Genomic DNA, 14,893 nt, shown 5'->3' with positions numbered 1-14,893 from the left:
CAGACGACTTAATTATAAGTCTTCTACTAAGTCATCCAGCTGGAAGACTTTCCAGACGACTTAATTATAAGTCTTCTACTAAGTCGTCTAGTTGGATGACTTATCAGACGACTTAATTATAAGTTTTCTGCGAAGTCGTCCAGATTGCAGTAAATACCTGACTGAGGATAGCCTCTTTAAACTATTTGCGTCCTTTGCGACCTTTGTAAGCAAGTATCGGTGGAGACGGATTGCTTGGGAGAGGATTACCATAATTAGCACCCAATTCCGGCAGAGCTGTGTACACCCAGATCTGGAGAGCTTGTGTAAACCCATTAATAGTGTAACAGCCCGAAATATCTCTGCCCTTCACAGAGTCCATCAGCACCTTAAACGCGACTCTCCCCCATGGATAATTCTCAAATCGTTCTAGCTCCATCACTAGCCTTGCCAGACTAACCCGTGTAGGGGTTGAATATTTTCTCCCTTCAATGTATCCAGTGAAGATGGCAAGGTACGCGAGCCGCTTGCGATCATCCCAAGACCACCCTTCGCATCTCTCAAATGCTGCTATTATCTCCTGAGTAGATGGCTCAGCTTCGACATGAACTCCCAACATCTCCCAGAAAGAAGTCAACACCTTTGTAACAACACAGTGAGGTCTCCCAAGGTCCTCGATGTACTCGCAGTTTAGACCAGTGAGATTTTCAAACTCTAACAGTGAAAATCTCACAGGTTCTGGACCAACGAGACTCCACAGCTCATACTTCTTCTTTATGTCCAGCTGGAAACCGAGCATGTAGTGAACCATCCTTGAAGCCCAATCAAATCCCAGCTCTTGGAACTTGATGAAAACTCCCAACTTCGACTCCTTCAGCTCTTCATATTCGTCATCATGAAGAGCTTTCTTTAAAGCAGTATGCAACGTCCAACAAGTATGATACGAAATGCTATGCACTGCGGGGGGTTCTTCCCCTAATGTATGTATTTTACGGGGGAGTTCTGGTATATCCATTTTTTTTCCTGCAAAACAATCAAAGACAACCATCTCAAAACAATCAAAGACTTATAATTAAGTCAACCATCTCAAAACAATCAAAGACTTATAATTAACTCGTCTGGCAAGTTTTCCAGCTGAAAGAGAGTGGAGAGGAATCGAACCTTTGAAGACTGAGCGGGTCCTCGGAGAGAAGAGAGGATGAAGTAGAGAAGCTGTTCTCCGAGCTTCGGGTTGGAATGGCGGAATAACCCCACCCGAGGCGTGCCGTTGGAGGATCCGAGTCCGATCACGTTCGGATCCAAACCTAAGAGTAAGCAGTTGGTGTACATTGCACTCTCGAGCTCTAGGTCCCTCTCCTTCTCTCTGTCCATCGTCATCACTGATCTTCCTCTCTCTCTTCCCTTTTCGATTTATTGAATCTCGATCGAAATGTGTTTTTTCCGGCGATGTTTTTAAATTTAAGTCCCTGAACATAACTAATTTAAGGAAACTGTCCCTACATTTTTCTAACTATCTGAATAGTGGTGATAGGCGAGAATGACAGTAACTTTACCTCGAGTTTTATTTTATTTTTTCAAATTTACTTTTGAATAATAATTGTTTTCATTAATATAAAATTAACTCTTTAAATCATTTATAAATGTTAAAAGATTATTTATATAAGTTTGTAAACTTAATCTTATCCCCAAAATATTAATTCTAAATAATAATCATTAAACTTTAAAAATAATGTTATGTTATTTTTGAAAGTTGGTATCCAATTTAGGGTATTTCAAAAAAAATCTTTTGAATAATTTGTTTCTTGAAATAATAGTGCTCAATACAAAATATTCAATACAAAAACCAAATTATATACTAACATAGTTTAAAAGATTTCATTAACCAAATTTAAATCTGAATCAAATCTCAACAATTTTAAAATTAAAAAAAAAATCATATATGACTAAAATTAGAATTTAAATTGAAGCCAAAATCAAACTAAATCAAATTATGCATGATATATCATGTTTTACTTTGGATATTATCATCTGTATGTACAAAAACACAATTAAAAATTTGAAACCAAACCAAAATTCGAATTTAATATTGCTAAAGTTATTGTAGCATGGTTTGTAGACATATTTTTAACATAATAGTATAGATTTGAAACGATAGAAATATGGTTTAAAAAACAAATTTCCCAAAACATATAAAAGATGGGAATCCAACATGGTTGTTAATAAAATAAAAAAGAATCACGGGGTATCACTATAACAAAATAAAATTGGGGGATATAATCTGAGTTTAAGAAACTAGAGTGCTCATTTTCTAAAATGTTTTTGACTTTATCCCAACGACACGTCAATTAATCATCGGCATTTTTTCGTTTACGTGCGCGACCTGCGACTTGCGATTACGTTCGTTTACGTATCGCGCGACCTGTAACTTGCGACCTGCGACTAAAACTATGTTCGTTTACGTATCGCGCGACCTGCGATCTGCGACCTGCGACCAGTCGGAAAAAAGGGGATGTCTCTAAGCAGCCAAGGCCAAGAGTAAGCAGGAGTGGTCCTATCCGCGCATTCATTTTTAAGTGACTTATAAGACGCGAAAGACGACAATCAAACAACACCAAATAGTTACTTTCCAGACGACTTAATTATAAGTCTTCCAAGACTTCCAGTAGAACATTTTAAAGCCGACCTGAAAATTCGGAGAAGATATAGTCGACTTCGACATAGCGGTTATATATCTGCAAAAATAGACGTGAAAAAAAGAACGAGTGTATAAATTGATAGAGACAACGTTTTCTGTTCATCTTTTTCTCAATCAATCACTCGACAGTAAGAGATATAACTTACCGGCGGCGGAGTTCAACGAGACGCCTCTGAGAGAATGCGCGCTAGGATTTCCTCTCAGATCTTATATAGAGGAAGCGACTGTGAGAACGGTGGTGAGAACGACGGTGATAACGGCGGAGAGATAACCGGCGGTGAGAACGATGGATTAGAGAGAATCGACGGAAATCACCTTCGAAATCGCCTTTGAGAGAAACGGCGTTAGGGTTTTCTGAATTTCGCGAAACAGTGGATAAAAAAACACCTTATATATGTCCGGTAAATAATTCGGTTAGGTTTAAAAGTACATTGAAAAATTAAAGGTTCGGTCCGGTTTGGACGACTTACTAGTAAGTCGTCTGTTGAATATTGTACATTAGACGAATTACTAATAAGTTGTCCCAGACCCTAAATTTAACCCCTAAACTAAATTGACTAAATTAACTAACTAACCACGTTATAAAGCCGTAGTTATACTTAAATAGTGTTTACTATACACAGAAATAAACACACTTAGGTAAATTTTAAAGTTTTCAAAAAAACATTTATGCATTCCAAAATCTAACCCTAAGACCACATACAATACTACAACATATGTTGGCAAAACCTAAACCAAAGAATATCACGACTCGCTACTTTCACTCATCTATGTTGAAAACAATTAACTTTTGTTATATCTTAATTTATATCTCTTAAAACATATGTTAATTACATGATTTCAATTTTTCACTTATCAAAATATTTTTTACAAAATTTTTAAATTTTTTCTAAGTAGAACTAGTCCAAACGACTTACGGGGGTTACAAACGTAAAAGAATTTCGTTTTTTTTGTTTGTTTCTAAAGGGCTGGTTGTAATTTCCATTGCATTTTAGGTTACTTTTGCATTTGATTCAAGTTTGAGTTTACTTTTGCATTTGAAATCAAGTTGTGAGTTATATTTGGTAATTTTCCCATTTTTTTTTGGTAAAAGTAATACTATTTTTTTTTCTCTCCTTCCATTTCAAGGTTTTAATTGGTAACCATATTTTATGAAAAAAATAATGATAAAATTCTTATTCTTCCATTTTTGACCAATCACGTTGATTTTTTTTTGTCAAATTAGAGACGTATATGGATCCTACTCAATTCCTCTCATTTCTTTAAAAATGAAAAAAAATTATGAAATTTTTTTTCTTCTCTAATTTTGGTGGAGAATGAATTGAACATAAATTCTTATATTTCTGTTTACTCATTTTTCAATTAAATTTTTGTTCATTATTTTATTCATTTTTCCGGCCAGTGAACAGTGATCAGTTGGCCTAAATTTTCCTCTCTCTTCTTTGTTGATCTCTTCTTTGTTGACAAAGAATATTTTCCTCTCATTTTTTGTTGACAAAGAATATTTTCCTCTCGTTTTTACTTTTAATATCTCTCTCGTTTACTCTATAAATTACCAGTCCCAGCAATGTGTTTAAAACTAGTACCACACACAAGAGATGATGTATACTGTTTACCAAAAAAGTAGAACTGTTAGAAGTCGAATGATGAAAAAAGCAAAACTATCAGTTCAAAAAAAAAAAAAAAAAAGCAAAACTATCACACGAAAATTATAGTGAACATAAAATCGTTTTGATGTATGTGCATATCTAGTGAAACGACGTTTAAAATGTTAGAAGTGATACCATTGACAAAATAAACGCTTATATATCTTTGCTTAATTACACACGACAATTACGTATTAATATCCAAATTCTTCCCCCATATATATGGAAGAGTCGAATTCAAGATAAATTATTCAACTACTAAATCACCGCTTATCACTTTCTTTCAGTCCTCTTCACAAAATCTCAGCGACAAGAAATCTATATAGGTGATGCCAATCTTAATTATCTTTATACTTTCTATAATGGGGGTATCATTTCTAATGCATAAACCCCACATCCCAAACCTTTTTGGGTAAGATTTGTCTTTATTGATTTATTAGACGGAATAATATATGTTTTAGACTTTGGCAAAGTATAGTAAATAGTCGAATTGTCTTGTGCAACAAATATTCTCGTTTTAATTATTTTCCTTTTCATATATTAAATTTAATGTTTTTTTTGGTGCAAATTAAATTTAATGTTAAAGGCTTAAAGCTTGGAACTGAGTAAAAGTCTCAATTGTTTTACAAAGTCATACTAATTGACATAACGAATATTTCTCTTTTTCATGATGTATATTTGACTTCGGAGCTTCTAAAATACAAGAGACGACGTGTTTGATCTCGCTTTGCACAACCTATCACACACTGTTACACGATATACATATAAAAAGGTGAATTAAGCAAACAAGTTATGGGCTGCCGACAATAGTTGCTTCGCAGATATTGTAATTTATATGGTCTAGTCTAATAGTAAATATTGCGCCATTTTAAAGAAATATCATGTTGACAAAAAAAAAAGAAATATCATGAATAATTTATAGCCCTTTGTCTTCGAAAATGAAAACAATGTCAAATAATGAAAATAAGGTAGTCGAGTTCGATCTCAACCTACGTGTAGTATTTTTAATTATTACTCTTTCTTTTTTAAAATACTTGATGTTTTGGATATTTGTATAAGAAATAAGATATACATATTTTTTTTAAAAGTAACATTAAAAATATAAACAAAAAATTAATTTAACCAATCATTAAAATAAGTATAAAACATCACTAGCAGTCTAGCACACAGTTTTTTATAAAATTAAGATTAATATAAGAATATCAAAACATTATCTATTTTAAAACATCAAAAATTCTCTAAAACATCGTATGTTCTAGAATGAATAGAGTATAAGAATTGGTGGCACAATTTTTCTCAACTACTAAGAACACATAACGGTCTCTCACTGTAGCATTTGCTGACTTTAGGTGAGAAAAATGGGACCTGAATTGGTGATTGATGTCGGTGGCTAAGGTATCTCTGATTTCTGACATGAAATATTAGTTTGTGCCTTTTGTCACAAAAAAACTTTCATTTCCAAGCATTTTGTTTCTCTTCTGGTTAAACACGTACGAGTAATTTCTCCCAAAAAAACGTACGGGTGTTGGTCGATGAAAGAAATGGAAAAAATAAAATCAAAACACTAGTTTTTGTAAAGGTATTGTCAAATTTTCATTTTAACTAAAACAAAATGACGTTTTTCATTTTTATTTTGTTGTGTCGTCTCGTCTCGTCCCATCATTTGCTCAATTGGATAATGGATAGTACTAACCGTACGTGCATGTGCACTTTCATAGAAGAGTAAACAAAATTCAATCTCTGGCTGGGCCGAAAGATCTATTCTTGTTTAATAACGATGATGACATTTTTGGACGGCGGTTATAGTAAACAAATGAAAGAATTTAAATACTTTGTTGACAAAAAAAAATTTAAAATTCAATTAACGTAGTTTAGGCCCAACACACAAGAGCCGAAAGATAAAAAAGAGTCTCAATACTCCCTCACTGCACTGATTTATATTGAATCAATTTTCATAAAGTAAAATACCCAAAATATAGCCCCAAACTTGGCATTCATTTCTTTGTACAACTTGTAGTCGTATAGATGTTCTCCGTTGCAGCAATTTATTAGGGATACATATATATACCGTATCGAAAATTTTAAGGTACATTAAATAATATATCCCCTATATATTATTTGAGAAACATTACAACTTTTTTTTGTAGCCACATGTCATCACTAGAATGATTCTTAGAATCATTAGAGAAATATGTTGGTCCATCTAATTATATAATAAGTTTTTTATTAAACTAACAATAAATTCATCATTAATGTACTTTATTATTTCGTTAAATAAAATTTACGGAATTGCCTAATGTGGCTAAAATATATATGGCAATTAATGATTTTGAATAATAGAAATTTGATAAAAAATAGTGTATCTTCTATCATATTTGTTTAATTTTAAGCTATTAAATAAATTAAACAACCACAATAACCATATAATAAAAATTTAGATTTTTATGTATATGTTATATTTTGAATTTTTACAAACGGCCATAAATTACTAAAACTGTTAAAAGTCTCACATTCAAATTTTATGATCCATGGTTTAAAATTTTTGTTATAACAAAATACAAATGATTACAAAAATTATATAAGTAAAAAGTCTAATTTAATTAATTAATAAGATTAATATATATATCGTTTTAAATTAAACTATAAACCATATAAAATACAATATTTTAGTTTCAAAATTTACTTTGAACAATTTTTTTGATAAAATTTTTGAACGATCATTGACAACTTATTTTTTTTTTAAATTATAAATTACTAAAACTATTAATCCCACAATGAAAATTTTGTTATCAGTAATTTAAATTTTTTTTTATAAAAGATACAAATGATCAAAAAACTATATGAGTAGAAATCATCATTTAATAGACATTAATATTAAAAATATACTAAAATATATTATCTATGTTAGTATCATTTAAATTTAATAACATATCCTATCAAATAAAAAAAAATTGGATTAATACAATTGATTTATATGTTCGCACCAATTTAATTATATTTTTAATAGTTACTGACTTTTAATTATTTAAAATATATTTATTATTTTATAATATGTAAAAATATTTAATACATATAATAATTTATATATATAATGTTGATCCCGCGCAAGGCGCGGGTCTTAACCTAGTAACTAGTTATAATCAAACCACTGATTACTAATTTGTTTTAAGTTAGAAATTTATAACAAATCCGAATTTAACATGGTAACATAACTCATATCCTAAAACCCTAAACCTTTAATTAATATAACTTCTCTATTTAACCCTTTCGACCGGGTATAAATGTCGTATTAAACTCGCTCGACCGAGTATAGATGTCCTAAATTTTCGAGATTTCCGGTCGATAAGAACCATCGTCTCGATAAGAGTAATCGTAATAACTAGTAAAGTTTTGATACAAAACCAATGGGCTAGTATTAAAAATTACGTATATATATAGATATTAACTTATAATGTCAGATTTTAAACATGTATACATAATATTTAGTGTTTTTTTGCTTTTTTATTTCAGACCAAATGCCATTTCTTTAACTGGCCTGGATAGATGGCATGTATATATTATGCAAAATTCCAGCTCAAAATCAATCGGTTGAAAAGATGAAAATGTTGCATGCGGTTTGAACTTTTATGGCTTGGCTTACGATCATAATAAATCTAATCTTATGTAAATTAAGATCGCTGATCTAGTGTACATTTAATATCATTGAACTTTAATATCAAGAAGAGAAATTTCTCCAATATTGTTGTTTTCTTAGTATATGATATAAGCGCCAACAATCCTATATAAAATAATAGAATGTTTACAAAATTCATACTTTCTTGTGATATAGTCTACAAATAAGATCATGGGAAACATTGATGAAAATAAAGGTTCGTGGGGGTCGGGCAGGGGTGGTGAAAAAGACGACAAAGAAAGCGGTGTAAACGATGATGACTAAAGCAAGAAAAAGTTGTTCTAAAAGTCATCGGTGGTTCCTGGGGTTTGGCTAAGAATTTTCGATTTTCTTTCCATTTAATTGATTTTTCTTCGAATGGAAGTTTGTGTTCTTTTGATACAAGTTTATCTGTGTTACTTGCCAAGGAGGTTGGAAAGGATATTAGAATGTATTAACACCTTAATCTGTTCTAAAACCCATATAATTTTCACGGTATATATATATATGCTTAAATCATTACCAAAATGTAGATCTCTTTAGTATAGTAGTCATCACAATATATTCTATTATAGTTTCGTAATCCTGCATTTTAAAATGCACACCATTATCTTCCTCTACGTAGACTACTACGCTTAAATATACATACTACAAAATTATGTAGAGGTTGGACTGCCGCAATTTTTTAAAATAAAAAAAACCCTCTAAAGTCAGAACTACAGTTAATGTGAACATATAAAAGCTCTATTATACAGACTTTAATAATAGTAATTACAGAGAGTTTGGCAGGCAAAGTAACGTGAATCATATAACAACTAATCAATTCTTTTGTTCAGCTGTGCTATTATTCTTCGCGTAAAGTTTATTAAAATCACGTATGTAATCATGTACCAACAATTCTTAAGTTTCAAGATGAAGTTCCGAAAAATATGTTTGTTTTAATCTCTACTATGATATCAAATTTATTAGCATTTTCTCTCGTTAAGTGGTATCTCATGATCTAAGTACGTAAAATCATATAAATAGAGAAAAAGACAATATTCAAAGAGTAGAGTGGAAATTACAAAATCGAATCATACTTTTTTTTAACGACAAGTGTATAGAGACTGGAGACAGTCTTATGATGAGTTATTGTTTACCGTTGAGAAGCTTAAAAAAACAACAAAAACCGCCGTGCGTACAACGCTTCCCATGTGAGCAACGATAATATCCAATAAAATACCAACACGTGTCAAAAGATCTCCACTTGTGACCCCACTACCCTACTCCGGTGACTAAACACCGCCGAACACTCCGGTAACTCGCCGAGATCGGCGAACAAAGACTCATCCTCTTCCCCCATCGGGAAAAACACCGCCACCTTATCCGCCGACGCCGAGACAGCTGTCTTTTTCTCTGCTGAAAATATCGGACTCTCAAGAATGGTCGAAGACGTGGTCTCCATCTCACTAAACCAAGCAAACTCATCAACGACGCAAGACGGCGTTGTTTGGATCTCTCTCCCAAGAACCATAAACTTATTATTATCATCATCCTCCTCCTCCTGCTCCACCTCGGGCAGTACTTCTGGTTCAAGTTTTGGCTCGGTTTTAGGTTTGGGTCCGTTTCTAGAAGAGGAAGCGAGAGGCCAAGGATGGTTATGCTCAGAGGTGTAAGTGATGAGAATCATCGTTGGATCGTCTCTGCTTCTCTCGACTTGCTTCCTTGCCGGACAACCTTTTGTGCTACTACAACGGTAATAACCTCTAGGGTAAGGAGATCCCTTAATGGGCTTTTGGCCGTACTTACGCCAAGACCACGAATCTGACGGTGGAGTTGTGTCGCCTTTGTGCCGAGAACCCTCTATGTCTTTCATCGGTATGTTCACTACTCTCTTCTCTATGGATCTCCTACTGTAGTTAATTAACAAGTACATCAATATATGAAATATACTTTTAATGCTAAGCTTTTTCATTAAATTATTTGTAATTTGAATCAAAGATGTGTTTATTGATTTACCTTCGTTTATGTGACTGAGAAGAGATGGTAGCGTTGAAGGTTAGAGAATTTGGTGATTCGGGTCCTGTTTCTTGACTGCTTTCGTGATCATTGTAGCTTCTCGCCATATCTAGACCTCGCTTCATGTTTATATTTTCTATATACTATATATTGTACTATATTTACAAGTAGTTAAAAGAGGAAAGAAGTGTCGGTCAATGATATCGACCAAGAATCAGATATTTCGTTGATCTTGATCGCTTTTGAAAATATCTGAGTTGCAGAAGGAAAAAGAGGAGTAGAAGTAGAGAGAGATAAGAGAAGGTGGAGTCGTGGAGACGAAGAGGGGTTGTGTATGAAAGAGGACGTGCGAGCATATGTCAAGTTAATCTCTAGTACTTGTTATTTTAACAATAATAATATTTATATCCCTATCATTGAGAGATGGACCCCTATCGATTGTTATTTTAATAGCTAATAATTTGACTATAAGGCAATGGTTACATATGATCACACCCTTTGTTTATGATATATAATTTTTCTATTAAGTGTTTTCAACTTTGAAGATGGGGTTAGGTAAATTATTAGTATACACTTGTTTTATTTATTTTTTGTCTTTATTCACCAATGTTCAAAAACCTTCTTTACAATGTATTCAAATGATTGGAAGATGATTAGGTTCATTGGGTGGTGTAGTGTGTGAACAAGCAAATGGGAACGTATATGATCAAACCCTTCATTTCAAAATTTGTTTTGGTTCTAAAGTTTATCTCCATCCTTTTCAAGAACTTTTCCATTCATAAAAACTAAAAAGTGTATTAGTGTCGCATGCATGAAAATCAGATTAGGTCTTATATATGCAAAATTAAACTCCAGTTCAAGTTTTATGCCAAATTTAATTCAGTTTTTAATATATTTGTCAAATATGTAATACTAATGTACATCTATCTTATTCATCGTATTTGTCAATTTGAATAGGTTATAGATCTTGATTTCTCAGCTATTGAATCTAGATACAACTTTTATGATCATCTTAACATGGTACTACATATATGTTTGCTATGTATATTGATTGTTTAGATTATTGAGTCAATTAGCTTAAAAACCACAAAAAAAATTGGAAATTAGGTAAATACACATGATGTGATAAGTTGTGTGTCTATGAACAAAGATATCATGGTGTGGAATTTAGGATATTGAGTTAATTATGGGAAAAATTGTGTATATGGGATGCAATTTCACTAGATTATTAGCTATAACATTTTATTGCTGTATATATCCAGGGCCGGCCCTGGGCCAAGCCCAATGAAACATTCGCCTTGGGCCCCCAAAATTTTTGAAAATTTTTATATGTAAATTTCTAATTTGTAAAAAAAAAGTTTTTAGGCCCCCAAAATTTTAAACTCTTTACTAAATGGTCTTGGGCCTCAAAATTCTCAGGGTCGGCCCTGTATATATCATGTATATATGAGTATTGAAAAGGGATATTATACCACTGTTAAAAGAGCTGCCACTTATCTAATTCATAAGATACATATCCACTTCTTCTTTTCTTCTTTATTTATGTTTATAACTTTATGGATGTTTAGGCATCTTGGTGTGCATATGCATATGTTGTATGTACATGCATATAGTGCATTGTTTTCGATGCAATTCGAAAGACTCTCAATAATTAAGTACACCAAAGTACGAGCCGGAACTATGTCCAATATTAAAATTAAAGTTATTAGGAGTTATGAGTCGACCTTATTGGGAGTTCTCGGAGCGAAATTTTTAGCGCAATATAAGAACCCGTCTCTTAACTTTTAACTAAAAAAGCTAAGAACCGACTCTCTTAAATAAGAGTTTTAAGAGCCAGTTTTTAACTTTTTTAGTTAAAAGTTAAGAGACGGGTTCTTATATTCCGCTAAAAAACTCACTCTAAAAACCCCCAATAATCATGCTCTTATCACCCTTTTCCTTCACCAACAAAAGCAGCATCAATAACGCATATATAATAATTTAAATTCTGATTTCTAATCATGTTTTTTTTTTTATTGTTCAAATCTGATTTCTAATCATGTAGATAATCTTATTTATGTGTGATGGTTATCGTTTACTGATCAAAGTTTACCCTTTCGTTGCGCTGATCTTATCAACTAGAGACAACACAAGTTAAATGGGATATATGGACTGAACATCCAATCAGTGTTACGCAAACGAAATATTTAATAAGGAAAAAAAGTAAAAGATTTATATCATTATCACGATTTTCTTTATTTTTCTCTTCTATCGAAAATATTTTGTACAACATATGCATAGTATTCTTTCTTTTCCATAGGAAAACGTTTTTTTTTTCGGTTCAAATAGGAGTTTTTTGTCATTTGAAGAAATATACTCATATAAGAAAAATGCTCACAAACACCATACGGTGTAATTTAAACACACATTTGAAAACAAAAGCTGGCTTACATAATCGGATCAAAGATGGAACCAAAGTCGCAAACGTTATAATTAATTAATTGTTGTAGAAGTTATAAAAAGTGTGTAACAAAAAAAAAAACAAGTTATAGAAAAAGTACCCGTTACATTAAGTAATAATTTGATAAGTTTCAATAAAATTTTTGATATACACCAACTATCTAATTGTTTTGACAAGGAAAGCTATAATTTTCCTACTTTGGATTTGATATTGGTTGAATACATTGAAATGTATTGCTGCGTGAAGCAATGTGGCTACAATATTCCATTCAACAGAATTATAGCCACAATTTGGCAAACTATATTTATATATTATTGGCTGACTGCATTTAAATATCTTATTGGTGGCTCATATCATTTAATATTATGTTATTAAAATTGAGACTAATAATTTGGCATCTCTGACTTTTCCTAAAACCTCGGCGTGGTTCTTGTACAACACGACATAAATTATTTTTATTTCAACTAGATCCTTTCTCCGCGCATAGCGCGGATAATATATTTAAATTTGTTACATTTATCATTTTTATTTCTATGTAAATTTTTGTATATTAAATTATATATAACTAATTTTTAAATTTGATTTTTTTTTTTTAGTTTGAAGTAAGTATTTATATTATATGTAACACAATTAACTAATAAAATATGAAGAATAAAGTCCGAAATTTTAGAGTTATATACAAAAAATATAATTATGTATAGAACGTAAATTATCTTAATTTAAAAGATTGGAATCTCATCTCGAATAAATTAACGAAAATAAAAAGTACTCCAATAACCTGCTTAAAATATAAATCCCCCTTTTCAAAAAAAAAAACGTACTTAATAATATTTTTTACGTGTAATAGTTGAAAACTAACAATTGAATATCGATCTAGAATATTATTTTAATATATCTAATGGTAAAATATTAATTGTAATAAACAAATTTTGAATTTTGTAATATTACATGAATTAAAATTCTTTAAAATCTAAAATCTATTTTATTAACCTAATATATTTTTTTATTCATTTATTATTTTGACATTACCAAATATTGCTTTAGTTTTATTTGTATATTAATTTTTAATAATTTAGTTTCTTTTTAAGTAATTTTAATATTATCAAGAATATAATATATTTAAAATTATTTATTTAAATATATCCAAATACGATGTCTCATTTTTATGTGTGTTTGCGTTGAGCATATTTAATTTGTAGCTTGTATATTTAATAACACCTTGTTGTGTGCCGTTCTATGGTTTTAATAAATGTGTTGTCATTTCATTTTTATTACTACTAACATGATTTTTTTAGTGATCAGTGATAATGTATTTTTAACGTTATGTATTATATTTTATCGTATAGTTTCTGACTCTTCATGCTGACACTTTTCTTAGAATCATTTTAATTAGATAATATGTTTAAAGATGTAAATAAAACTGTGTATGTTGTAAATTTAGACTTTTTAGTGTAACTGAGCACTATCAATTGTGGAAATTATATTACGATTTTATTTTACTAAATCTTTATTTATGTGTATATTTTTTATTTTATTTTGTATTTTTACAATTTTATTGCTTTATTCTTTAATTGCATAGAATTGATATTTTAAATTTTTGTTTCATATACCTTAAAAGTATTCGGTTGATTTTTGTTTGTTTTTTTCTCCAATTACAATGTACAGTTCGACCATTTTCTTTTTTTGGGATCAAACTACTAATATCATCAGATAGAAAAGCTTAAACTCCAAGAATGAAGTGAGTATTTGTGTTAGAGAAAACTGATTTAGCCACTAATATAGTGAGATATTATAATATTAGAAGGTATGAAAACTCTTCTCTGTTGTCCTACGCTGGACATAATTAAGTTGTTGTCAATTGATTCTATATTTGTGATAACTGAAAATACATATTTATGTATTCCTTACATCATCCTTAATTGGTTTACGGTTCGACCATTTCTAATATACTGAGAGTAACATAATATTAGATGTTGATTATCTCCTTCCAATTAGGAATTCACGTAATGAGAGAAATTCAAGGTGATATCACTTTACAATTTTTTCCTCATATATATATATATAGTTAGTTTATAGATGATTCTATTTGTTTCAAAATGTAATCAGTTTTAATTAAAATCTGTAATATTTAAAAATTATTATTTTAGAAAACTGTCATTTAATATATAAATTTAATCAATTACACAGTAATTTACATAATTTAATTGGCCACACAATATCTAATAAATATAAAGTTACGTTGAAATATAAAAACAATTTATATAGTGAAACAAAAAATACTTTTAAACCATTATATTATAAAACAAAGGAAATATTCAAATTATATTGAAACATTAGAATAGTAAGTCTACAGTAAAATTATTTTATATTAAAATACATTTTTATTTTATAAATATTTTTAAAAAACTACTTAAAATTAAAAATAATAAACCATATGTTTTAAAATTCAAAGATCGTGTTGTAATTTTTGTTAAATTTTGTTG

At 30.5% G+C, this 14,893-nt stretch overlaps 1 protein-coding gene across 2 annotated transcripts; it reads right to left on the bottom strand.

Moving 5' to 3' along the window:
• Positions 1–8,968: 8,968 nt before the first annotated feature.
• Positions 8,969–10,353, bottom strand: LOC106400642 (probable WRKY transcription factor 65). Of its 2 annotated transcripts, none has more exons than XM_048758914.1 (2): positions 9,971–10,353; positions 8,969–9,861 (listed from the first exon to the last, which is right to left on the bottom strand). In XM_048758914.1, exons 1-2 carry the CDS (start codon positions 10,093–10,095, stop codon positions 9,204–9,206), a joined length of 783 nt encoding a protein of 260 aa, XP_048614871.1. In that variant the 5' UTR covers positions 10,096–10,353; the 3' UTR covers positions 8,969–9,203. The 2 variants fall into 2 exon arrangements, with proteins under 2 accessions (XP_048614871.1, XP_013696453.1); XM_013840999.3 differs by having other exon boundaries at positions 8,969–9,864; positions 9,971–10,352.
• Between the last annotated feature and the right edge of the window lie 4,540 nt (positions 10,354–14,893).

This window comes from Brassica napus, chromosome C5 (assembly GCF_020379485.1).
Source record: "Brassica napus cultivar Da-Ae chromosome C5, Da-Ae, whole genome shotgun sequence".
NCBI lineage: Eukaryota > Viridiplantae > Streptophyta > Magnoliopsida > Brassicales > Brassicaceae > Brassica > Brassica napus.
This window is presented reverse-complemented; position numbering and strand designations above follow the sequence as displayed.